At 40.7% G+C, this 26,383-nt stretch overlaps 1 protein-coding gene across 6 annotated transcripts; it reads left to right on the plus strand.

Moving 5' to 3' along the window:
- FSD1L (fibronectin type III and SPRY domain containing 1 like) lies at positions 1 to 26,317 on the plus strand. Of its 6 annotated transcripts, none has more exons than XM_036402750.1 (14): positions 1 to 95; positions 4,591 to 4,686; positions 5,541 to 5,672; positions 6,204 to 6,305; positions 8,790 to 8,812; positions 11,757 to 11,878; positions 13,434 to 13,643; positions 13,972 to 14,070; positions 15,380 to 15,506; positions 17,182 to 17,214; positions 20,350 to 20,447; positions 20,882 to 21,133; positions 21,467 to 21,555; positions 22,988 to 26,317. In XM_036402750.1, the coding sequence occupies exons 1-14, from the start codon at positions 81 to 83 to the stop codon at positions 23,105 to 23,107; spliced, it is 1,518 nt and encodes a 505-aa protein (XP_036258643.1). In that variant the 5' UTR covers positions 1 to 80; the 3' UTR covers positions 23,108 to 26,317. The 6 variants fall into 6 exon arrangements, with proteins under 6 accessions (XP_036258643.1, XP_054373802.1, XP_054373803.1 ...); XM_054517827.1 differs by having other exon boundaries at positions 20,353 to 20,447; XM_036402751.1 differs by lacking the exon at positions 1 to 95 and adding an exon at positions 403 to 437.
- The last annotated feature ends 66 nt before the right edge of the window (positions 26,318 to 26,383 follow it).

The raw sequence follows: 26,383 nt of genomic DNA on the forward strand, positions 1-26,383 counted from the left end.
GCGGGCGCTCATCCCGCGGGCGCGGCGGCCCCGCTCCTCGCGGCCCCGCTCCGCCGGCCCGGCCGCGCCGAGCCGCAGACATGGACGAGGAGCGGGTGAGTCCCCGCGGGGCAGGGGCTGCGGGCCGCACGGGAGGCCGGAGGGGCGTTTCCCCGGCGCTTCCCCGGCGCTCCCCGGCGCTCGGCCTGGGGAGAGGCGCGGTGCGGGAGGGCAGCGGCGCGGTGCGGGGATGCTGCTGGCGGAGTTGTGGGGGATCCCGAGTCCGCTTCCTGCTGGGTGTGGCTCCCTCCTTCTGGAGACATTCCGCTGTGAGCCTGCTCTGCCGCAGGGATTGGGTTGATGTTTTCCAGCCCTGGCTGTTTCGCCGTTCTGGAATGAAGTGCTGCAGCGGTTGTGGAGCTCTTTCATTCTGTGTATTCCTGTCATAAGTAATTATGGTGCGTGCGTAAGCCCTTCTGTGTGCTGTTGATGTCATCTAGTGTTGAAGGGAACTAATGCATAAAAGGGTTTTGTTGGGGATTGTTTGTTTTTTTTTTTTTTTTCGTTGTGGTTGCTGCCCTGTAATTCCTTCCTTCCATTTCTTGCCATCAGATCCCTCGGGGATCTCACTGAAGGGCAGAGATGAGCCCACCCAAGCGCTGGGGCTTTCCTGAACAGATATTGCTGTGCAGAAAGTTGTGGCTCAGCCTCTTGGCTTCCAGTCCCTCAGTGCAGAAGGGCATCCTCTGTGTTCTGTGGATGCCGTGCTTTCCTCACCTTGGGAACGGGTCTGTGTGTGTGTGGGCTGAGTAATTTGGTGCTGATAATGAAATTGACAGATCTGAAATTTACTGTAAATTACAGAAATTCACAGTGGTTTTCTCTTGCTAAAGCCAAGCCCCAGCGCTGTAGGAGTTACTGGGAAGTTACTGAGGAAATTAACTGTATCCCAGTCAGATACAGAGCTTGCTGTGAGTTCACAGCTGGCAGCCCAAACCTTCAGCAAATCCAGCTCCTCATCCCGAGCAAGCAACACCCTGAATCACAAAACACCGTAATTCCATATAACTTACTTTACATAAATCATACTTATGCTGACGTCTCTGAAGGTGTGCTTTGGAGTGTGAGATGTGAAATGCCATAAAAGGTGTGTTTCTGCTAGAAACTGTCAGTTTGGGTCTGTCTGCCTGCTCTGTGTGAGATTTGTCCCTCTGGGGGAAGCGTAAATGAGGAGTGCCCTGTTGTGTGTCCTCCAGGTGGATGTTTCTGAGTGGGGTCATTGATCATATTTGAATCCCAGAGGTTCTGAATGCAGCAGTAAAACTGCAGTGGATCTTGTGTTTTACAGTAGCTTCTCTGCCAAGGGTTAATTTGGTAATGTCACCTGTACTGTATGAAGTTCTTCAAACTCTGGCAGCCTCACTGTGTTGACAAGTGCAGGAGTTTAAATTAATGGAAGCTAAGTAAGCATGACCTCCTTGAAATTTGATCTGGATATGAAGGTTATAATGTCTCATGATTTTGTTCTAGAGCCAGGACTGTTTCAGAAGCTGTTCTGCCTGCAGTCAGCTCTTGAGCCTTCAGTATGATCTTGGGCAACTTTGTAACTTGTTTCTAATGCAGCATTGCTGTGTTTGTTGAATTTATCAAAGTTTAGTTTTTATGAGGTGCCTGTCTGCTTCGAGAGGTGCCATGTCGTGTTAGTTACTCACTTTCAAAGGTGGGTATTCTGTTTTTATCCACCTGGCAAGACTACAAACTACATGTTATGTAGGGCTTCCTTTTATTTTTCCTATCCTTTTTTACTCTTCATCCTTTGCTCATCTACACTCTTGCTTTTCCAGTGGCATGTTTGGGTTGTTTTTCTTTTTTGCCCTAGCTAAGTGCATCAGATTCAGAGAGGAAAATTAGGACACAAAAGGGAGAAGCATCATGAGGCTCACTGGCAGCAGCAAAAATTACCTCTGTAATAAACATTTCATAATGCTTTGAAAATCTATTTGAAACTGACCTCACATAGGGAGGTCAGAGAGAAAGCTCAAAGGAAATTGGTTGTACGAGAATTCTGTGAAATATGGAATTGCAAATTCTGTGAAATGCATTCATCAGTGGGCAGTTGAATTAAATGTCCTTTAGTGCAGAAATACCAAGAAACTTTACTGGGCTTAGTACTGTTGAAATTCTTCTATAAAATGATGTAGAACCTAGGCCTCATCTGCTGCTTACATTGGTAATTTTTCTAGAAGCCTTTTTTCCATTAAATTAGATTGGCTTTTCATAAATTCCCCTTAAAGGAAGAAATGGAAATATTGGAGCATGTTTTTAATTTGGCATGTACGGTATGTCTGGAAGGAAATCTATTTATTGCTTATTAGTGAAGAGAAAATTATGTTGGAAAATAGAGTAAGATAGTGGTTCCTAAAAGCTGCCTTTGTTGTTCTGGTGGCTTGTGAATTGGTGCTTTAGAAAAATTCCCTCTAGTGTTGGTGGGTACTTTTAAAGAGCATTCAAACTCATTAAATTTTCACCAAACCTGGTTGAGTTTCGTAACAGAGAAATTGCTAGCTTACTTAAAAAGAGCAATACCAACCCACATTTAGTCAGCTAACTGTAACTTTAGGTGAAAATCTTCTTTAACAGCTGGTTTGCAATTGCTGCCGTGCGTTTGGCTGTGTGAAGGCCTTTTAAATGTTCCTCGCATGTAGGTACTCCCCTTTAACCAGGATGTAGCTATAAAATCGAGCAGCACTGTTCAGCACTGCACACAAGAACACTTTTCCCCCATGTGCTGCGGCTGAGTAAGCCCTAAGATCCGCGCTGAAAGAGGATTGTGGGTTTTCCGCGTTCATCCAAATTGACAGTTGTGCTCATAGGATCTAAGGCTTATCTCCAGGCTATCTGGCCTGTGGAAACAATTGCCTCTGGTCAGTGGTGAATGCAGAAGCCGCCGGCTGGACAATGGCTATTCATCTGGCATTCTGATGCGTACAAAACTGCCTTCAAACATGCTCAGTTTTCGCCAGGCGAGGAGCAGGCTCGGTAATGAAGTGGTCAAGATTTTCTGTGCCTCTGTTTTCTGTGAGAAGCCAAGGTGTTGTTTCTGTTCCTCCAGAGCCCAGACCTGAGTCACTGCTGTCTGTTCTGTTACCTCTGTGTGCAACACCATCCGACACCTGTGGTAAAAGCACTAAAATTTGTTAATTCTACTTGTGGTTTAACTTCCTGAGTATGGCACTATTAAACAGGCAGGGGCTGGAGTACCCATAAATATCTCATTGCAGATTTGTTGGCAACTGCCCGGGGAGGTGTCGGGGGAAAGAGGAAGGAGCACAGCTTAGGGCTAGTGGAGGAGTTCTTTAAAAAATCTGGTGTAGTGTTGAGGTTCACTGTGGGTGTTGTGAAACAATAAAACATTTTTCTTGGTTTTAGCAAACGAATGTGGTCTGTGTAATACATGGTCATTGAGAAACTGCTTCTGGGAGGGACTTTTGGTGGTCTGGCTGTTTCCAAGGCGTTATCTCCCTGTGCCTTGGTTTTCTAAATTTTATCAAGTAACAACATTAAGATGAGCATTTGAAACTCTGGATCAGCTGATTAATAAGGTATCAATCAAGACAATGTTTACATGTCTTTTTAAAGTTAGATTTGCTTCTAAAACTTCTTATCAGCCAGCCTGAGTTAAACTACAGAAAATTCTTAGTTAACTCCTCATGTTATCCTTTATTTTTGTTTACATATCCTGATATGCTTTAATGATACAACTTTACTTAAAATTCTTGAACAATACAACTTGACTTAATTTTATTAAATACCAAGGATTGATGTGTTTTTGTCCAATTCTTAGACTATGTGACTAGCTGCTCAACAAAATTAGACTTGGTGGTCTTATTTAATTTAAAATAAGTTCTGATGTACTTTAATAGTTTTTCTGGCTTGGTATGTGTTTTGTAAGCTGAATCTACTGCTTTTTTAACAGCTGGAGTGCACATCACTGAAATAACCTTGGTTTTCTTTCCCTGCTGTCAGTAAGCTTTCCTCTTTGAGGTCACTTTTAATTGGAATATAGAAATTACTCACCCAAAATACTTTCCCACTTGTAGAATAAGTTTACAAATCACTTTTACAGATTTATTCTGCATGTAGAATAAACTGTCAGCGTGGTTATTTGACAGTAGCTTCTTTTGACACAAGGAGATATCAGCTTTTTTCTAGGTTTCCTTTTACCAGCTTTAAAAATTTTCTTTTATGGTTCTCTGTTTGGCTGCACAAGCATGTGTTTTGTCATCTGGAGGAGCTGTGGTGCCAGTGAATATTTTGGTGCAGGTCACTAATGTAGAAAAACATGTCAAACAGTGGGGTATCTTAAAGCAGGTTCTTGATTTCTCTCAGACTAACACCTGGAGATCTTTAATTTGGTGGAATGCTTCCTAGAGGTTTAATATTCTTTCACTGAACTGGAAAAATGCCTTTTCTGATCCTGTCAGAACTGAATTTGCTGCAGCTGGAATGTCTGTGATGAATTTTCATCCATGTTTAAATGGTGATGATTTGAAAAAAAAATTGCAAGACAATTTTTTACAACTTCTCTCACTTGTTTTTTTGTAATTCTAGGAGACTCTGCAAAGGATTGTCAGTACTCTAGTGAACAAAAATGATGAAATTCACAACTTCATTGATATGCTGAACCATACAATATCAAATGTTCAGGTATTTTAAGGTTCATAGCTTGTATCTGAGAGGGGGGCACCTTTGCACTTTTGTTAGTCTCAAACTCTGTGTAGTGTCTAAGGGATGGGCTGTGAGAATCCAGTTCAAAATACATCTTCATGTTGGAACTAGATAGAAAAACATTTTATTTTTTAAGTCTGTCTCTAGATGACAGGTATGGTGGCCTTGTATTTTGTGTGAAGAGGCTTTGTAGAACCTCCTTTGTGTGGGAAAGATAATCTTTAATCTGATGCAAGATCTGAGTCCCCCATTAGTGGGAAATAGTTTGTATTTTCAGATTTCTGCTCTGTTTGGCAGACTGGAAGATGATACTTGAGAGAAAGTTCTTTCTGTTTTCACCAGTTTCAAATTGTTGGGCTCAAGTTTAGAGTTAGATTTTGTTAGATCATCTGCATGAGGATGAGGTTTAGGTTCCTTCAGCCTGTCAATCAGCCAAAGGTTGTTTCATCCTAAAGCTGAGTCAGGTTGGCTGCAGAAATGGAAATTATCCAGAAAATCTTTAAACTGCCTTCTTGAGTGCAGTTTTTAGCATTAAATGAAATATTTTTATTTGGAACTGGGCAACATCCTCCTTCCAAACATCTAGCAATCCATATGCAATTGTGTGAGGAAAATCAAGGCTTTTGGCATGGAACAAAGTTGCCAAAGTGTGCTGGTTTTGTGCAAGTTAGGAGACTGTTAGATCATTCCTAATATTTTTTCCCTTTTTGATAAGCTGAGAAGCTGTCACAAGGTATCCAATGGTCATGGCAAAACGTGTGTAGGGAATTCTGTGACCTTCAGTTTCTTGGCATTATTTCCAGTGTAAACAGCATTTTCAATTCTCCTCTCAGGTAAACTCCTCTAATGCCATCAGTGAGCTGGATGAGGAGTTTGATGGTCTGTACTCGGTCCTACATGAGATGAAGGGGAGCATGGCCAACACTATTCAGCAAGAAGAAGCTCGTAAAATTCAAGCTCTGCAGGTAAATAAATAACTCCTCCTGAAAAAATTTTGCAGCTGCAAAGAAGCACTTTAAAACTTCCTCTGTTCCTGTTATGCTATCCCCATTTGTTACACAGCAATATTGATTTTCAGGATTGTCTTGTGACAGTTCCAGAGCTGGTAAAGTCACCATCTTTTTCAAGGCTATTGCTACACAGTCATTCAGTGATGAAGTGCAGTCCTGTAAATAGAAATTGTAGTGCACATGCATATAAGTGTTTATTTCTCTGCTTTCTGAAACCCTGAAGCTGGGGGAAAGAGGACATTGAAATTAAATCTGGCTTTTAAGTCAGACTTCAGCTTTCACCCCCTTGGAGTTGTGGGATGTGCCAAGTATCACTGTGCACTTGTCAAGCACAGTGAAGTGAGGGCACTGTCAGGGGCCTTGGTTATATAAGGGAATAAGCAGTCACAAATGCATAACAAATCTGTGGAGTTCCTAGGACTGGTGCCTCACAAACTGCTGTTTTGGTGGGAATACATCACATTATTCTTTCTGTTTTTGCTCCAGGATCAGCTGAGCCAGTGCAGCCGTGCCCTGGAGAGCTCAGAAGAGCTGCTGGAACTTGCTGTGCAGTCGCTGGACATAAAGAACCCTGTGGAACTCTTAGAGGTAGAAAACATTGACTGGATGTGTGTGAGACAGGTGTTGACTTCTGTCTCGATTTGAAATGTCCTTTGCATTACTCTCCTGGACACTGTAAACTTACCAGCTGTACTTAGAGTGAGGATAGACAGGCATATAAAAATACTGCTCTGCTGAAAAGCCAAGTTAAACATCATAGTCCTGAATTTTTATGCAATTTCTGATAAAACAAGTTGGTTTTTTTCTTGTTTAGGGTGACAGGAAGGGAATACAGTGCCTTCTCCTGGACAACTGTCATTGTTAAGCAAACTTGCACAATGACCCCAGAAAGGGAGGGTGAAATAACATGTATCTAACTGGAAGAATATACTTGCGAATTAAGGCAACAGTTCCCCATATCCACTGAATCAGTACAGTCATGCTTGCTGCAGTAATCCTGCTGGTAGCAGTGGGATCAGCCACGCCAAATCCAAGGCCCAATTACTTTTTTTTTCTCTGTACATTTTAACGGGAACAAGGACACAAATCAGTTTAAAAGAGTGAGGGGGAAAGCTGTCTTCCTGTGTCAGTTTTACCTTTGGCTGCATGTTTGTGTGCTGTCGTGCTTTCTGGGTGTTAGCTTTGATTTATTTGCCTCTAAGAGCACCAATTCCTAAACAGTATTTTTCTTCAGCTGGAGCTGTCCTTTCTGCCTTGTAGCAAGACATTAATTTGGCTCTTGAACTCTGTGCAAAATGTAGCTTTGACTTTCTTGGAAGTTGTTCTATTTCAGATTTCTCTAATGCTTTTTTTTTCTAATCAAACACACCAAGGAAAGCTGTCTGAGCATTTGCTGGGGGAAAACCTCTTCAGATTTGGAGTCTGAAGATTAAGATACTGAAATCCAATTCAGTGAGCTCTAATATGTAGGATTTGATACTGGTATTACACTTGTACACTTGGGGATGACATTTTAAGGTAATATTGCCTTGGCTATTAGGCAGCTAATTGTATTGCTCTCCTGGTACGAGTAGCCAATGTTCCTGAAGAGGCATCTCAAGCCCTGACTCTTGTACATTCACAAATTTTCCTTGGATATTCCAGTAAATCAGTTCAGGAGCAACTAGCATAAGATTATTTTAATTTTTTTTCCCTATGTTATATTTTTGTGGCTTTATTCTTGGAGTTGATTTACCTGGAAGTCAAAAGAACATAAGTGGCAAATTGCAGGAGGATTCAGTGTTTAGGTAGGATGTGATCAGGCACTGCTGGGCAGCTCCTGTGGGATGGGCTGATCCTGCTCTGTCAGTAGCCTGGAAACAATATAAAGTCAGTGAAGTTAAGCTGGAAGTGTCTTGCAGAAGATATTGAGGCCTGGCTATCTCATATTTTACAAGACATGGAGGTGAAACTCAGAGATTTTGTTGGGAAGTATCTCTGTTTTATGCCATGTAGGAAAATCAGTCAGTAATTCCTACAGTAACTTTGTTTTGAGGTAAAGCAAAGCTACCTCTTAAGCTAAATTATTTCTAAACACTTGGTTTGGTTTTCTCCTGCTTCCCATTTTGGGAATATATAAGCAATTTTGTAGCAGGGACAGCCTGATTTCCTAATTTCCTGATTTCCTATTTATTTTTCTCAATGAGATATTTATTTAGTGAAAAATTGGGAAGTTCTCTACTTTTTACTTCAAACTCAGGGAATCTGCCTGATGATTCTTGTCTCTTTGAAAGGGAAAATAATTCAGCTGAATGAGCAACTGGATCAAGGAGCAGTGTTGAAGTAAGGCTTCAGCAGACACAACCAAGCCCTCACTACTTCAGCAATAATCTTTTGTCTTAGGTTTGCAGCTCCTTTTGGTGAAGGAGAGAGATTTTTGTCTTTCAACATACCAGTTGATATTTGTCTTTTAAATGTCATCACTTCTGCATCTGCTTCAGTCCTATTATTTGAGAAGAGCTACGTGCTGTTATTTTTGAATGCCGATATACAGAGAGAGTTTAATTATACTTTTCCAGCAACACTTTCTAGCTTTTGGAGCAAAAGTTAGACTAAGTCCTGTTTTTTTCTTATTGCTCAGGGCATCCATCCAGGGTGTGTAGTTCAGCAAGTCAGGCATGGTTAATGTCACAAATAAGCACCTAGTTTCACAGAAAATATCATGGCAGTTAAATGTTAATGGCTTGGTTCTGTAGCTCTTTTTAAAAGCCATGGAGAGTAAATCTAACTGATTAAGAGAAATCTGAAAATACAAAGTCACGCTCAGAAAGTTGCGTAATTTGGAATTGGTTTGGTGTGGTTCTGGAAATCAGTTTTTTTCCCCACCAGATGTTACAGTGTTGCTGTGCTAACCCATGCTATTAACATGCTTCACAGGGCAGTTTGTTTTGAGGAAAATGTTAAACTCATTTTGAACTTCAAATCTGAGCAATGCAGCTGAGATTGTTCTTGGCTTTCTTGCATGTTACTGCCATTGATACTTGCATGGAAATACTAACTACTTTCTCTCTCTTCTCCCTGACATGCATCAAGGCTGCCAGACAGATCAAAGATAGGTACAGTACAAAATCTATCACTTTTGTGTCTTTGAATTAATCTTATCCTTGAAAATGCATTGACTGCAAAAGGGCCATAGTCAGCTTTAATCAAATTCATTGACTCTTTTCTAAGTGTTAGTTATCACAGCTTCTGAGAGGGAACAACAAACTTCCGTGCTGCTCACGTAGTATGGTTTTTCCTGGCTTTCTGTAACTTTAAATAAAAAGATATTTTTGATGCAGGGAAATGGAGCTCTGCCTCAGCTGCAATTATTGTCTTTGAATATATATGTATATCATTAATTATTATTGTTAATAAACTTACTATTAATACCTCATGGCTGCAATTTAATGATGTTTCAAGCTGACTCTGCCCCTTTTAGTTGTGAGAGAATCTTGTTGTTTTTTTTTGTTTTTCAAGTACTTAAAGACTTTTGCTAGCTAATTTTTGTTCAAAATGTAAAAAGTCTTGTAGCTGTTTAAATACTTCTGGTGACACTAGTACTATGAAATTATTTCTGGTAGCTTTTCTTTGAACAATTGTTTAAAAAGCAAAACTTGGCTGTATCAAAATCAATACTAAGGCCATTTTCTTCACTTGGAAGAATGTTAACTCTATTCCAAGAGTATGACCTTTTGGTTCAGAAGAGCTTCTGTGATGTGCATAATATTTTGAGAAGCATCTCACAGGATGCTGTTGCCTTTTTGGACCAAATAGGTTGGCTTTCAATGTTCAGAGTTTTCACTGAAGGCTCTGATTTACTAAATTCTCTGAACTTTGGAGTAAAATGAGTAATTGTTAGAGTTTAATTTAATCTTTGCTTTTCCAGAGGTAAAGATTTAGTATCCTTAAGAGATCAGAGGGAGAGTGGATAGTGTCAGTGATGGGACTCTTTAGTATTTTTTGTCAGTAATAAGTATCCTCCTCTGGCTTCTTGAAATTATTCTGAAATTTGAAATTATCACCACATCTTTTGGGGTTCTCTGTCCAAGACTGGTGTTTGAGCAGAAGTTAAAAAGTTGTCTGAAGCCCACTGTTCCCTGGTGTTCTCTTGCTGCTAATGAGAGGATTATTCTTCCTTAAGGGGAGATTTTCTCTACCCATCTGGCTGAGCACTGATGTGCTAGGCAGCCCATGCTGAATTTCAGAGCGTGAGCTTTTTCTTGGCAAATCAATTGAATTGTCTTTCGTGATGTTCAGCTCAGTCTCATAATTGTCTCATACCCCAAAATTGCAAAGCTCATCACTCCTGACTTGCATATATCTTTGATATTAAACTTCACATTTCCTCTTCCTTCCACACTACCAGATTTTTTGTCTTTCAATGTTTTTTGATGTATCTGTGGTTAGCATACAACCTCTCTTACATACTGGTGGAGTGCAGGAAGGAATATGTATTAGGTGCTCTAAAGGTGCCACACATCAGTGGGTGTAAAATGGATTCAGGTCTTGGCAGTTGACTTTTGTGGCATATATATTACTTTGTAGTTGAGTCTTTTTTTTAAAGGAGGGGTTGGGATCTCTCTGCTGTCTGAATCAATGTTACTCAAAATCTGCTTCATGGCTTGGTATCTTCAGAGTTAGAGAATTACATGAGAGTCTTGTTTTTTATTGGGATTTTTTGGTAGTGTAGTTGGAGTACAAAAATGTCTTGGGGCCGTTCATAATAGTATTCAGCTAAGATTTCAGGAGTGAAAATGGGAGCTGTGCTTCACAGAATCCCAGGATGGGTCAGGTTGGAAGGGACCACAGTGGGTCATCTCCCCTAATGTTCCTGCTCCAGCAGGGTGACCCCAGAGCATGTGGCACAGGGCTGTGTCCAGGTTCTGGAATATTTCCAGTGAAGAGAAACTCCACAGCCTCTCTTGCAGTCTGTTCAGGGCTTGGTCACTGCCCAGGGAAGGAGTTCTGCCTCATGTCCAGCTGGAATTTCCTGGGATCAGTCCCTGCCCACTCCTCTTGTCCCGTTGTCCCTACAGAGCAGAGCCTGGGCCCTGCTCTGTCCCTCCCTGCAGACAGGGACACCCAGGGCTGAGGCCCCTCTCAGCTGGGGCTCCTCTCCAGGCTGAGCAGCCCCAGCTCCCCCAGCCTTTCCTGGTGAGGGAGATGCCCCAGGCTCTTCCTCACCCCCACAGCCTTGGCTGGCCCCTCTCCAGGAGCTCTGTGTCCCTTCTGTCCTGAGGATCCAGAGCTGGACACGGCCCTCCAGAGGTGCCTCCAGGGCTGGGCAGAGGGGCAGGATCCCTCCCTGACCTGCTGGCAATGCCCTCCAAGGGCACTCCAGGATGCCCTTGGCCTCCTTGTCCCCAGGACACTCTGCTGGCTCAGGGACAGCTCTTTGTCCCCCAGGACCTGCAGAGCTGGTTGTGCTGGTGCTGGGGGTTATTCCTGCCCAGCTGCAGGACCCTGCATTTCTTTTTTTAGTTGAATTAAGGTCCTTCAGTGTTTAGTATATCTTGTAAAATTGGTCTGGTGCTTGCATGTTCTAATTCACAGCTTGAAAAATCTCTTAATCCCCTGATAAGGTAATAGATAGATATAGTATCATCATCATCATCTTGTTTAGAAATGCATAAACGTGATCCTGAGTCTTCACTACTTCAAACTTTTCATACTTGCTGGATTTACGTCAAGTGATGTGAATTTTGTTTTGTTTCTTATCCAGGTATTTTTGTCACTAGTTGAGAGTTTTAAACTCATCTCTAGTCATCTCCTTGGTACTTATTTGCTTAGTAATATGGAACAGCTGGTAGCTCACACCATTATTCTGAACCAGTCACATTAGCAAAACTTTCTATTTTGAGTGTGCTAAATGGTAAACAATTATGTGTTAGAAAAATGTTCTAACCTTTGATCGGTGGTTTGACGTCAGTGATAGAGATTGTCTGCTGTTTTGGAAAATGGGATATAGGACTTGACAATGGGAAATACATTTTGCTAATGCTGCTTTCTTGGCTTCAGCGTCACAGTGGCTTCAGCATTCCGCCTCTCTCTGAAACCAAAAGTCAGTGACAGTATGACTCATATGATGGTGGACTTTGCCTTGGAAAAGAGGATGCTACAAGCTGTGAAGTTTTTGCCAGGTAAAAACCATATCCAGTGAGTTTATTTTGTTGCTACAGCTTGCAACAGCTTGCTACATTTAAACCAACCAAACAAAAGAAAATTGCGCCTCTCGCACCCTAATTAGCAAATTTTTCAGAGTAGCTAAACTCATTCTTACTCATTGTATGTTAAATTGGATACCTTGAGGATGACAGTTTCCTAGTTTTATTGTGTTAATTTCTACTCAAGGCACCATTTTGGAAAACAGCTTTGGTTTCAGAAGTGAGAGTGAGTCTTCTGGACCATGTTTTTTCATGAGTTGTCAGTTCCTCTGTACTCTGTGAAGTTACCTGAGGTTTCTTAGGACTGTCCATGCCAGCTTGATTCTGAGTGACACCCCAAAGTCCTGTTCATGTGCAGGAGTGTTACGTGTGAAACTGTAAATTTACACATTGCTTACAGGAGGGGTGACATAGTCTGAAATACAGGTGAGGGACAGTCCACTATACAGTGATACTTCCATATTACAAATTGTGTATTAATCCATCTGTTCCTGTTTGATAGCAAACTTGGGTGCATTAGACCAGTGTGTATCTTTCATGCCTTTTTAATCCTATTGCTTTCCAATTTAAAACACTTTGCCCTTGGCTGTTACTGAGAATATATTGACAAGAGCACTGCTGGCAGAGATGTAAAGTTGTTTCATCTCTAGGTCACGAACCCAAATCTGTTAAGGACTTGGCAGCATCAGTTTTCATTTCTGCCCCATGTGTTGCAGATACAGTATGTGGTAGCAGGTGTAGTAAATGACCACTGTTATTCCTAGTGGTCATCTGGCAGTGTCCAGGCAGAAATTCACCTTCTAGTCTTGGACTCTGGGTGTCAATCACTGTCCTGGATTTCACAATGCATGTGTTTAACAGCACTGGGAGTGCAAAGATCTAACAGCATGTGTGAGAAAAGTTTTGCATCTAGATAAAGGTATTATTTAGTGTGACTTTTATACATTTTTCCTTGTTAAATATATAGGAATTTGAAATAGGCCTCTGATTTGTTAACAGGAAAATTGACTGGATATCAGTCTTGCTTTTTCTACTGTAGTGCTGTACTTCCAAATTACTCAGACACCAAAAGTTCAAACTGAAAACAATAAAACTTCTTTTTCATTTCCTGCAGCAAAAGTCTTCCTTGCATGTCCTTTAGACTCTACAAATAGTATGTAAATGCCTTATTTTTCAAAACTTTTTTTCGACAGACTTAAGTGCTCTTTGATTTCATGGAAGTAGAATTCTGTTGCCTATAAACAAAACTTCAGTCTTTAGTGGACCTTAGGAACTATTTCCCCCTCCTTTCAAGGCAAAGGGATGAAAAGAAAGGAAAAGAAGAAGAGAAACTAGTGCAAAATATTAGTGTCTGTAGTGATGAAAATAATTATAAGTGATGCTGTGTGAGGGGTGCAGCTGAACTTACCTTCCACAGACATAGAAGCAGAAGTTTGCTTCTTGGTGTTCTTCCTGTAGGTTCATATTTTTAAGTCCACTCCACTCTAGCCTTCTCTTTTTCAAACTGACCTGTGTGCTTGTCCTTCTGCAGTCCCTAAAGCTCCAGAGATAGATGTAGCAGCTTGTCTGGTTGCTGACAACTGCATAACCATATCGTGGAGAATGCCTGAGGAGGACAGCAGAATTGATCATTTTGTGCTGGAGTATAGGAAAACCAACTTTGATGGGCTCCCTCGACTAAAAGGGGAGCAGCATTGGGAGCTGGTTGACTACATTAAAGCTACTCAGTACACATTATCAGGTAAAGGATTTTTATACTTGAAACCCAAGAATACTGATATAACTCTTTATGCTTGTAAGTTTTGCAAAATGCCCATTTTTCTGCATGTAATGAAGCTGCCATTATAGCACATCAGTCACGGGTGCTTTGTACAGTAACAGTTCTGTCTTTTATTTTGACTCTGAGGTTCTATCAAAAGTTGTGTGTTAAATGAAGTTCACACTAGCATTCAGGCATGTTTTTTGCAGATTGAGATAAATGAAAGGCAGCTACATGGGGGTAGATCTTAGTCTTGTAGGAGTCATCAGTAATGAACACATCTTCAAGTTTGTAAACATTTGCTTTGTAGGTCTGAGATTTGATACAAAATACATGAACCTTAGAGTACAGGCTTGCAACAAAGCTGTGGCAGGTGAATACTCTGACCCCGTGACTCTGGAAACCAAAGGTAAAGTTTGAAAAACTCCTGAACCTTATCTGTGGTGAAAATCCTGCACTTAAACTTCTTTGCCTTCATACATGAACCTGTTATGCTCAGTCTGCTTCTGCATGAGCCCTGCTGAAACACTTCCTAAGTGGAAGGAGAAACAACTGTAAAGGATTAAGAAGCTTATTGGCACAGAGCTGCCCTTTTGGCATCCAGACCCTGAAAAAAATGGGGCAGTTAGTGTCACTTTCTCCAAAAGCTTGGCATTGGTTGCTTTGAACCGTGGAGTGACAGTCCCATGTGCTGCTGCATGATGCCAACATACAGCAAGAAGAAGGATGAATGTTGTGGGTGACTCTTTGGGCATCTAAACAGTTGGTGTGATTATCCTGTTATTAGTGGCAGACAGGATTCTGTAAATAGAAGTTGCTGGAAAGGGTTTTCTTGACTTTGTAGCTGCAGTTTCTCTTCACTGTCAATATTTAAAAAGCTGGCACTTCCAATTGCCTAAGGTGTACAGTCGTGATGTTAGTTGATCTGAGAATTGTTAGAGTGGCTTCCTAACATTCTGTGAATAAACTGAAAGAGAAATTTCTTGGAAGGGATGTTTTGTGACAGAACACAAATCTTGGCTATTAAGGTGAGAGAGTGATCCTGAGGTTTGATTTACATCCAGGCCTGGTATAAAGGGCAAAATGACTGGTATAAACTATATAATATATACAAGGATAAATTATCTTCCTTTTGAATGTTATTTTGTAAGAATAAAGCTGTTTAGAATTTGAATGAGCTGATGGGCATCCTGGTAACTTTTCTATAATTATTTTAATACTCTTAAGCAACAGTCATTGTCAGAGACATAGTGTCTGTTTAATAGCCACATAATTCCCTAGTCCAGTACCAGAAAAGTAATTCTGGTTTTGATTGTCCAGGCAGTTACCATGCTTCCCATATTATTTTCATTATTCCTGGGTGAGCACTTAGTTCACTTTCTTTAATAATCAACCCAGAGAAAGTCAAGTTCCTTGTCCATATGCTTAACCTGACTGTTGTTTACACTTGTCCATTTTGGAGCTCTTAAAAATCTCAAATATATGTTCTTTCAGGGTCAAACTGTAATATCTGATGACATCAGGATGTTTATATAACAGTCTGTAAATATATTTAGGAAATTCAGTCTGTTGTATTAGTTTTTTTGATTCCAAGTGTCAGACTGGAATCAAATTTTCATTATGCTCAATAAAACTCTGGGACAATTTTACTACTGCTTCTATCATTTCTCTGAATAACCATTATACCATTTCACTGTTTTCTCTTTTGTTTTGACCAGCATTTGTCTTCAGTTTGGACAGTACTTCATCTCATCTGAACTTGAAAGTTGAAGACACCTACGTTGAATGGGATCCTACTGGAGGCAAAGGCCAAGAAAAAATAAAAGGGAAGGAAAATAAAAACAGGTAAGAACTCTGTTTGTAAGTGTCTGGCATATCTCATCTGGCAGTTAAAGGAAGGAGGGCAGGGGTGAATTATAGAACTTGGGGACAGTGGGACATGAGAGGAATTTTCATTCAGAAATGTTTCTCTGGAAGAAATTTTAATTTTTTTATTTCCCTTCCTCTGCCACACTGATGCAGAGGCTAGAATTGTGTCATAATTGTTAAATAATATTTATTTATTTTAAAAATGCATTTGTTAGGGTATCATTCAGCGTACTGAGCTAAGGTGTAGTTGTGATGGACTGACCTTGGCTACTCACCAGCTGCTCACTCACCTCCTCTATGGCTTCTTCTTCTCCTGGTACGAAAACTTTGCCACATAAGGCCAGGGCAGTAGATAAGGTAAATGTGAACAGGCAGCTGATGTAATTCTGTGTTTACTAGTGTTGCAGGTCAATTCTGGTCAATAGACAGCATTTCTGCTATAAAAAAATAAGGGAAGAGCTGACTGCCTTGCCTTTTTGAGAAAGAGGAAGTTAAATAAAACTGGTACTGTATATAGGTGATGTCTGAATTTATCTCAAACTCTCATTGGAGGAGGGAAAAAGTGCCAATAAAACAAAAGAGACAGCAAAAGGTAACGGATAATGAAACATAACTATTGTGGATGTGGCAGCTCTAAACATACTGATTTCATCCAGGAAGAGCACTTAACTTCAGCAGAGCTCTTGGTAGATTTGTTAGATGTCTGCTGTTCTGAGTCATTGGATAAACACTGTTGGAAGAATGTTTAACTCTGCCTATTGTGGCTGAGCCTTGAATATTTCCAAGGATGAAGAATATGTGGATGTGGAATGTGTTAACTTCCTAGCCCTCTGTTCCAGGCCACTTTTTTGGGAGGGGAGGAATATCCTGGTACCTGACTGGAATCCCCTGTGGTGCAGTGACTCCCAGGTGCTTCTCAGCCATCTGACCCCTGTGAGGACAGCCTGGCTTGATCTTCTCTGCTCTCCTTCCTGCTAACCTTAAAGACAGCAACTGGTTCTTGTCTTCCTCAGGCAGAGCAAACCCCATTGTCTTTCTGTGCCCCAGACCTTAACTGTGGTGTTGGCTCTCCACAGACTTGCTCTGCTATGTCAGGGTGTAAATTTGAGGACCCCAGACCTGGACACAGGTGTCAAAAGGACAGGAGAACTCACTTGCCTTGGGCTCCTGGTCACTGTGCTGGGGCTACAGGCTGGGTATGGCTGTCCACCTCTGCCAGGACGGCACAGGGCACTGTTGTTCCCAGCTTCTACTTCCCAAACTCTCAGTGGCTTTTCTGCAGAGCTGTTCTTCCCTTGGGTGTCCCCCAGCCTGTCCTGCTGTGTGGATTTCCCTCACCTGGAGGGCTGTGAGCCTGGTGTTCAGCTGGGTCTGTGCAGAGCCCACATCCCCACTCCCAGTCTGTGCCTCACCTGTTGGGCTTTGGGAATGCTCTGTGAGATTGGGTCCACACAAATGGCTACTCCCTCAGGCACGGTTCATTCACTTTCCATAGTCACATAGTTTGAGATAATTTATGAACAAATATATTCTCCACAGGCATATATTGCCCAAAGTGTGATAGAATAACTTCTATTAGCATTTTAAAACTGGGGATAATTTACTGTAGTGATAGAACAGTTCTTTAATGACTACTTATTTCTGTCGACAGTGGCCAGAATCCTCTGCTGAAGAGCAATAGAAGGTGATAATGTACCTCTTATTCCTAGGATCTAGCACCTAGTTTTGTTGGGAATCTATGCTACTTTCCTTTGCTTGATGTCATGAGAAACAAATCTAATAGCCTTTATCAGTAACAGTGCACATGTGCATTTAGAAGTTATTTTGCAGTTTAATTTGGATTCATAGAGATGATATATTCTCCAGTGACTGGAAGAGAGTCTTTCTGGAAGGATTCCATCCTAATGTGTATGAAACTTGATTTGCAATGGCTGGAAGGGCATCGTGTATTTTAATGTTGATCCAAAGATCCCTGTTACTTAGAGACATATTGATGCTTTCTTAACCCTTTGGCAAATTTTTTACAAATATGATAAAGATCTCCTTTCTGAGAACTTTAAAATATTTTTGGTGCTTATTTCTGAACTTCAGAAACCTCTTTGCTTCTGAACTTGTGCTGTAGTTGTTACTAGACATCAGAGGGTAAGAAGTAAGTGTTTTTACATGTTTGAAGAGGGTGAAGCATATGTTAAAAGCTTCATGGCCATTCCAATTGCAGAACCAAGAGTTTGACTAAGAAATCTTTTTTTGTTGAGATGTAAAGTAAGGTAAAATATTCTCCTATTCTTTGTGCAGTTGTGTTTTTCTGGTTTCACATATTTTCATTGGTTTTTTTAGTAAAATACCTTTTTAAGAAATTGCTTTTCCTATTTTTGATATCTTGCTCTCTTTTGCTGGTTTAGAAGTTGTGGGACCAAAAGAAATGCCCAGGATCCTAATTTCTTACAGGTTTTAGTCCCCTGTTATTCATCTATCAGGTGGATCTATCTCTGATTTGAAATCAGAAGTAAAGCAAAGCTTTTGTAAAAAGCAAAATAAGCTCTTGAAGTAATTCAGTTTCAATTGTTCTACTACACAAATTATAGCAATTTGTGCTAAATTAAGTTTAAAAAAATGTCTTGGAGATGCTCCTACCTGCTCAGCTCAGGGAATTTTACACCTTGGTCTCTCTTTGTAGCTATCAGTAGAGAACTCCCCCAGTTCTTGTCTCTGCTTTGCTAGAAGGACATGGTCACATGTTCAATTTTGCATCTCAGACTGAGCTTGTTTAGCAGGGGATTTAGATGAGCTTGGTTCTTGTAGGAGGCTTTTATTCCCACCTGAAAACATCTGTGGGATGTCTGAGTTAGAAAGGAAATTTGGAGCTGGCTCCATGGGAGGTGGGGGAAAAAATTGTGGTATAGTTACTTTAAACAAAAAAAGTGCAGTTTTGAAGAGTTGAGAATATGCAATGGCAACAAAATTCTCAATTATCTTTCATTTATTGGACCATAAAAAAGCCTCTCAATTTCTGATCTCCTTTCTTGACCTTTCTTCTCCAGAAGAGAATGCATGTTGATTGGAGTATATTCTGAAATGGGTGAGGAAGTTTGGATTAATTGCAGTACTGCAGGCAACAAATCTAAACCATGAGACAAGAATATCTGGCCACTGAATATTGGACGAAATGTGTCAGTTACTGGCTAATAAAGACTGTGTTCTACTGAAAAACAGGCACAAAACTGAATTTGTGCTATGAAATTTGCTGCCTTCCATTGGAAGGGAGATGTAAGCACTGTGGAGGAAAAACTGAGCAACTGGTTTTTTGCAGCTTTTATGTCAAATGGTCAATGTAATTTTCTGAACTGATAAAGGCTATTAAATTTTGAGAGGACAAAGCACATGCAGTGGCCATTTACAGACTTGAGCAAAGTAAATGACACCAAGAAGCTTTTAATGCTTTCTTAACCTTGTGAAAATTCTCGCAAAGTGCCTCCATTTTTCTGATTGTGATTCTCTAAATGGCCACATTGCTACATTGCTTTCTGCATAGCCCATTTGTACTAGGTCTAATAGAAAATTTTCAGCAGCATTTGTTGGGAATGTGAGTGGATGATATCTGATGCCCGTGAAGCAGGTTGGAATCTGCAGAGTGCCTTCCTCTGAAATTATGCTTTAATTCTTGGCTTTGCTATTTTTTTTTTTCATGCTATCACTTGCTAACTTTTTCCTTTGGTAAGTAAACTGCAGCATCCCCCATATTTACAAAATCCAAAAGCACTTGATGTGGTGCACCTGTACAATGTACACTAAACCCCCTTGTGTATCTCTTGTGAGCAGTTTGGAATCATAGTTGTCTTCTGTTACATGCTAAATAGTGATGCTCAAGTAAACAGCTTTTTCATCACTGATTTTTTTTGTAGGCTTCTGTAAATGGAATAAAAAAAACTTGGTCAGGAGCTAGATTTTAGCATACCTACATCTGGCAGCTTAGTATCACTTAGCTTTTGATTCCCATGTGATTTTATTTTTGTGGTGACGGTAGGAAAAAGGGACATGCTTTTTGAGAATAAAGAATGAATTGGAAAGAAAACAAGCTGAACTTCACTGTATTAATGGACGTAAAAGTAGTAAGTAGCTTTAGCAAATAGTAGCTGAAGGAGCAGCTGGAGAGAAAACTCTTCTGTAGGTGATATTCTTCCAAGGCCAATGTGTGATAGTCTCCAGAGGATGAGAAATTAAAAATTACTTCTCAAGTGTATTTCAGAGACTGACCTTGTACTTTTTGGGGGTTTTTGTCAATGAAATTAAACTGTAAAACTGTACAGATATTTCTGAGAAGTTAGAATTCTTTGCTGCTGATTCCCTTTAAAGTAGTAAGCAGATGTGATTCTCTGTCTACTGAGGAATATTGCAAATAGCCCTCACTCAGTTTAATGGTTAAATTATTGGTAATTATTTCTGAGGGCCTAACCGAGGTTAAAAAAAGTTTGAAAACCTCATTAGGTTAAAATAATTCTTTTATACAACTGATTACTCATTAGAATATTCTTCATCCTAAAGTGTTTCATTCAAACCATGTGCCACACATCTGCTTTTCCCCCCCTCTGTTTCCATTCTCAGCTGCCTCTGAACTTGTTTTTTTACAACATTCTGTATGTTTTCTTCTGTCACCTCTTCCCTCTCAGCTGTTGTGCATGCATGCTGTTAGAGGCATCAACTAATGTGTCCTTTCTAGAGTGTTTTTGTGTGTGTCTCTTGCACCTGATGGGCTCAGGGACACCTGAGTGTGCACTTCTGTGGCCATGCCCAGGTTTTGAGTGGTTGATCTCTCCTTCAGAAGCAACACGGCATCTCCCAAGAGATCCACTAACAGCCCAAGGGCCTCAGCGAGGGGCAGCCGGGATCGCTTTGCTGGTGAATCCTACACAGTGCTGGGTGAGCTGAGCTTGTTTGCTCTGTTAGGAAAGGGCAGACCAGGCAAGAATCAGAGGGAAAGTTTGTTATTGTTTAAGGCTGTGTACTCAACATTGTCCTGCCTGGAGCAGTTCATCCATGTAACACCAGAATTTTGTGTTTTCAGCTCTGCTTTGTATTACAAAGCTCTTAGTGACTGGCATGCACGGCTTTTAAACATAAATTGGTGTTAAATGTATCTCATTGTAATGAGTGTAGCTAAATGCACTCTTATTATTCTGTTTTATATTTATATTCTATTGTACAGTTTTCTTGTTCCTTATGGTTCAGATTTCTTTGTCTTAAAACGAAATAGAGAAGACATCACTGGTGCCTGTTAGGAAGGCAGCACTGTAAGGTACACTCAGTTGTAATTAACTACACTGAGTTGTAATTAAATGTATTTCTGTTGTTAGGAGACACTGCTGTTGAAAGTGGACAGCATTACTGGGAAGTGAGAGCCCAGAAGGACTGCAAATCCTACAGCGTGGGAGTAACATACAGAAACCCGGGGAAGTTTGACCAGCTGGGAAAGACTAATTCCAGCTGGTGCATCCATATCAACAACTGGCTGCAAACCACCTTCTCAGCAAAGCATAACAATAAAGCAAAGACTCTAGATATACCTGTCCCAGACAGAATAGGAGTGTACTGTGACTTTGATGGAGGTAAATTTCTCCTTAGGAGATTTAGTAAAAAGAGTTAGTTACTATTTCTGTTGAGCTGGAGCAGTCCAAGGCTGAGGAAGTGCATTACTTTCAGACTGATCCAGTCTTTCGTGACAACACAGCCCCTAAGTGCTTGTCATGTCAAATGACAGAGTTGTCTGTGTGACAGAGCTACTGAAATTGAGTGAAAATAGTGAATTTTCACTCTTGAGGGCTGCACTTAGTGTGTCCTGGAAAAGAATCAATTTTTTGGTACAAGTTAGACAGCAACTGCATCTTGATCTACCTTTAAGCTGAATTTCAACTTGTTCTCTGTCTTTCTCTCTCCCTTAGGTCAGCTTTCATTTTATAATGCAAGCTCAAAGGCATTGTTACACACCTTCAGAACAAAGTTTACCCAACCATTGCTACCAGGCTTCATGGTCAGTATCTATAAAATCTTGCCATTTCTAGCACTGAATTCAGTTTTAATTGTTTATTTTTGGTTTTGTTTTTTTTTTTTTTTTTTTTAAAGAAGGAAACTCCAAACACTTTGTTTGGCTGACTAGTAATTTTTAAAAGTGTTTAACTGTTCTCTTTTAGATTTTGTGTATGCTTACAGTGGCACCCCAGCAGGACTCTGCACCTGGATGTCTCAGCTGTGTAAACAGAAGTCATTAAATTTGTGTGTATGAAATTAACAGCACATTGCAGTGGCTGATAAGTCCACTACAATAGGTGATCTGAACTGATGGAGTCCAGGATGCTCTGAGCCATCAGAGCAGGTGTCATGGGACAAAACAGCTCCTGATGCTTTCCAGTGGGAAATAAAGTCTCCACCTTTCACATCTTTAAAAGCTCAGTAGGATTTTCTTGCCAGTCAGTTCAGTGCCCTGCACAACCTTTTTTGTTGCTCTAAGATAATAGGCAGCAACTTACTGCAGTGTTGAAGGCTCAAACCTTGCCCAAAACACACAGGGGAAAGATTAGTTACTATTAGTTTTCCTTTAATTATTTAAGTAATTAGTTAAGCTAATTTGGGAGGCCTCAGCTGTGTTGTAAGGTGCCATCAAGTGCATCGTGCTTTGGGAGCAGTGTGTGTAGGCCTGGGATTTTAACAGGTCTAGATTTTTTCAGGGCTGTTTATTTGCCTTGCTGATCCTTTTCAGCACAGGGGGAAAAGAACAGCTTCAGAACTACTGGGATACATGTGTTAGCCATTCCTTAGCACAGCAAAGGCTGACTCATGTAAATTCAGTTCCCAAGTCATCTGGGGAAACTGTTGCTTGCCAAAATTCGGGCTGTCCTTCTGCACCTCACACAGCCAGCCCCTCACAGAGTGACTACAGCCTTACTGACTGAACAGGACAAGTGAAAATGACAAACTACTTAATTACAGCTCTCAAGCTTATTTATAATAATGAAAGTACAGCATTCTTTCATGTGCAGAATAGAAGTTGCTGACACCTGCCCCTTAAGCTTCTTAATTTTTTTTTTTTTTTGTAATATGTTTATGCTGGCATAATTATAGCATGACATGACAAAAATAAGCACTGCTTCAAGGCACTGGAGCATAGTGAGAGTTGCTTTTCATTGTCACTTTACTTGCTGCTGGCACGTTTGCCTTCAAAGAATTTTTCTAGTTAGGAGCAAGTGATTTGAGTGCTAGGTCTTTGTTATAAACTTAGTTATGAATCACAGTATGTGAAGTATCTTAGACTTCATGAACTTAAAAATCAGCTTGTCTGTGATTGGAATATTTTACAGAGGGCTGTGACAGAGGACACGCAGCTGTATTTGTGCTAGTTAATTGTGGGATGGGAGGAGAGAGAGGTGTTTGGTCCATAATGCAGATTTTTTTCTTTTCCCCCCTAGATCTGGTGTGGTGGGCTCACAGTGACGACTGGATTGCAGGTGCCAAGTGCTGTGAAAACTCTTCAGAAGAGCGAAAATGGATTGGGTGGTTCAACAAGCAGCCTAAATAATGTTGCCTAGTAATGTCTGTTTAAAACTTCTCCTGCTGAATGTTTTTGTTTCTCTGTGTAGCTATTACTCACAGAAGCTTGTGAGCATTGGATTTTACTGGGTTTGCTACCCTCTGCTGTTTAGGGCCCAGGTACTGATAGTGCAAAGGTTTTGGGGCTAAAGTGTTAGGAACCAGTATTGGGAATCCAGAAAAATGTCAGAAAGCTGAACTGTTGCCTATTAAAAAAAAAATAAAAGAAAAAAAGCCAAGAGCTGTTACTATGTACTTTTCTAATACTGTATTCAAGCATTTTGTTACAGACTTGAATATTAATTTTGTTATAAATAGTATTCTTCTATGAAGAATATAGCAAATACAATTTTTTAGCTCTCCTAATGCAAATTACTTAACTATGTATTTAATTATTACTAGGCTTCCCATTAGAATTTGTGATTTCTGAGATGCATTTTGAAAACAGACTGATTTGCTGGCCTAGCCTGGCAAAATACCACAGCAGCATGGTTTCAGAAGGATATTACAAGAATGTCTGGGCCTGGTATGAAGAGACAGTAAGAGCAGGCTGTGATTATTTCCCCTAGTGGTATAAAATCTTCCTATTTTCCATGGGTAACTCCTTTTTAAAACCATGTGTATTGATATTGGCTCCTGTTTGTCACCATTACATTAATTGCATTCTAATTACATTAGAAAATTACGTAGAGATGTTCCACTGCCTTGACCCCCATTTGCAAGGCTAGTAAAACAGTAGTCAAATGATTCATAGTAATGGGAGAGCTAAAAAAAGAAAAAAAAAAAATCATGTTATATTCTTCGTGGAAAAATCCCAGCTTGTCAGTGGGAATTACTAGGTTATTACAGGCTTTTTTAATCTGCTTTCTTCCCTCTAATCAAGCCGAGGAGCCTATAAATAGTTTTCAGGTACATTCTTGAATCAGGTGTTTCCTAATGAAGATTGTTTGCTGGTATCACCTGAAAACTGCTATAAATTCACAGTCCATAATGATTTGGCTCATTTGCTGCTAGGCCAATATATTTTCCTTCTGTATATCCTTTAGCCCATAGAACCATAAACATCTAATCGTGTTAAACCTCAATATTACCAATGGCTCCTTTCTGTCCATCACAATTTCTCAAGAGAAGGAGAAATTCCTTGAGACACCTTCTAATAAACTGGCTATGATGTTCAGTGAAAAAGTTAAAAATTAGCAAGGAAATGTAATTACCTGTTCTGGAAAGTGTTATTTTTCTTGAGGAATCATGAAGTTGACAGGTTGGCTGAGCCCTAAATGTTTATTTTGTATCGGGAACTTGAGCATTTATTAATTATTTGCATTGTGAACTTGTAATCTCTTTTTGCAGAGGAAAGTACAAACTAGTTCTCCCAGTTTAAGTGTACCTTCTTCTGCGTGTTCTGTTGCTTGGGCTTTGGGACAAAGATGCTCAGAAGTGACGTGGTTCTTGGTCAACAGTGTTTGAATCTGCTTCACACATTTATCTGCAGATGTTATTGTTATGCAAGTACTCTGTGTAAAACCTTTTCTCTTTCCATTTTACTGCAATGGACACCTGACTAGGAGTTCTTGGGGATAAATGCTACAAACTCAGTTTTGCAGCCAGTTCTAGTCCGGGGATATGGTGCCCAGGCACCAGGACAGACTGGCACCTCCTCATCACCATTCATCCTCATCACTTGTCTTGATCATAGGTGTTCAGCTGCAGTTCCTCTTAAATTTCCCTCTGTGGAAAGAAAGGGGATGTTTACAAACAGCTAATGTGTTGTGAGAACCATGAGTATTATTCAGCCCTCCACAAGACCATTCAAATTATGCAGTTGGTTTTTTTTGTTTGTTTTTTTTTTCCTCTTTTTAGCAAGTTGTAGTGTAACCTGCAAGGTGAATTTGATATGCACCAATGTAAAAATGTAATTTTCTTTTAACAGTTAGTTTAGAGGACAGCTTGGAAGTGTTTCATACTGTGACTTGTGACTTGCAAGTTTTGGTTTAACTCATGTCCTAGGTGAACCTTAACATGTTGACATTTTACCCTTAAAAAGATGGATTTGTTATATAATAGTTTGCACAGATGTCAAATTTTTGCTGCTAACATTTAGTCCAGTTGTCTTTAGTAAATGGGGATATGAAGAATTGCCTTAAGCACTTTAGATATTTTTTTTTTAGACTGTTTTTTTCCGAACTAGTGTCTCTCCAGCACCCATCATCATAGGAAGATGAGCGACACCACACTGCTCCCAGTGATGCTTTTTGTTGCAGTTGGTGCAGGGTTTGTGCTTGCAGCTGGACAGGGATGCCTGGAGCCTGTGGAATTACCTTTTCCTTTGGGAATCCACTTTGGGGATTTGGAGAGGGGTGGCTCTTCAGCAGTAGATCAGATGTTTTTGAAGGTCTGTAGTTCAATCCACCAGGCTTATTTACTCTGGAGCCAATACTGCATGGTGGCAAAACAGGAGTTTTCTGCTCTATGACCAAAAGGAGATGCTTAATTTTTTCTTTTTTTTTTTTTTTCTTTTTAAGTACTTTCTGCTGGTATTCAGAAGTTATTTTAACTCTGAAAGCCTGACTTTTGAGGAACTGAAGGTTTTCCATGTGGTATTAATACATCAGATGAGCATAGCTGCCATTGTCCCGTGGAAAACTAAGAACTGTGTTAACTGCAGCTAGGGATGTCAGTGTCAGACAGGATGATTAAAAAAAAAAAAAAAAAAACAAACAAAAAAACCACCATCTGGGGATATAAATGCTTCTGCAAATACCAAACAGGCAGGGCAGAGGTGGCAGGTTCATTTTTCAGAAATGCAGGAAAAGCAGAGTCGAAGCAGCTTATTTGTACACAAAAATGGGATTTTTTTGTACGAATCCCGTTTCCTCACCCCTCCCACGTTTCAGATGGAGACTGGGGCAGCCACCTGGGAGCGTGTTGGGCCTGTCCGTGTTTTTATTTTGAGGCGTGCGGGGTGTTGGATGGACACTGACCGTGACTTGTGTTGTTGTCGTGCCCCAGCGTCGCTATTTTTGGATGTCCTGCGGCAGGGCCAGCTTGCCCTTGGCTTTCCTTCGGGGCAGATCCCGATGATCCCTGGGGCCGCTCCGCGGGCTCCCAGTCCGGATCCCCCCGCCATGGAGGGGAGTGGGAAGCAGGGGCGGGTGCCGTCCGCGTGTGACGCGATGTTTTGTACTAATACAGAAATCTGCAGCCCTGTGTGTGTGTCTCTCTGTCGTTTTACCTCCGCCTCGTTTTGGGGGGGATTTGGGGCGGTTTTGGGGGTT

The sequence above is a fragment of the Molothrus ater genome, chromosome Z, assembly GCF_012460135.2.
Source record: "Molothrus ater isolate BHLD 08-10-18 breed brown headed cowbird chromosome Z, BPBGC_Mater_1.1, whole genome shotgun sequence".
Taxonomy (NCBI): Eukaryota; Metazoa; Chordata; class Aves; order Passeriformes; family Icteridae; genus Molothrus; species Molothrus ater.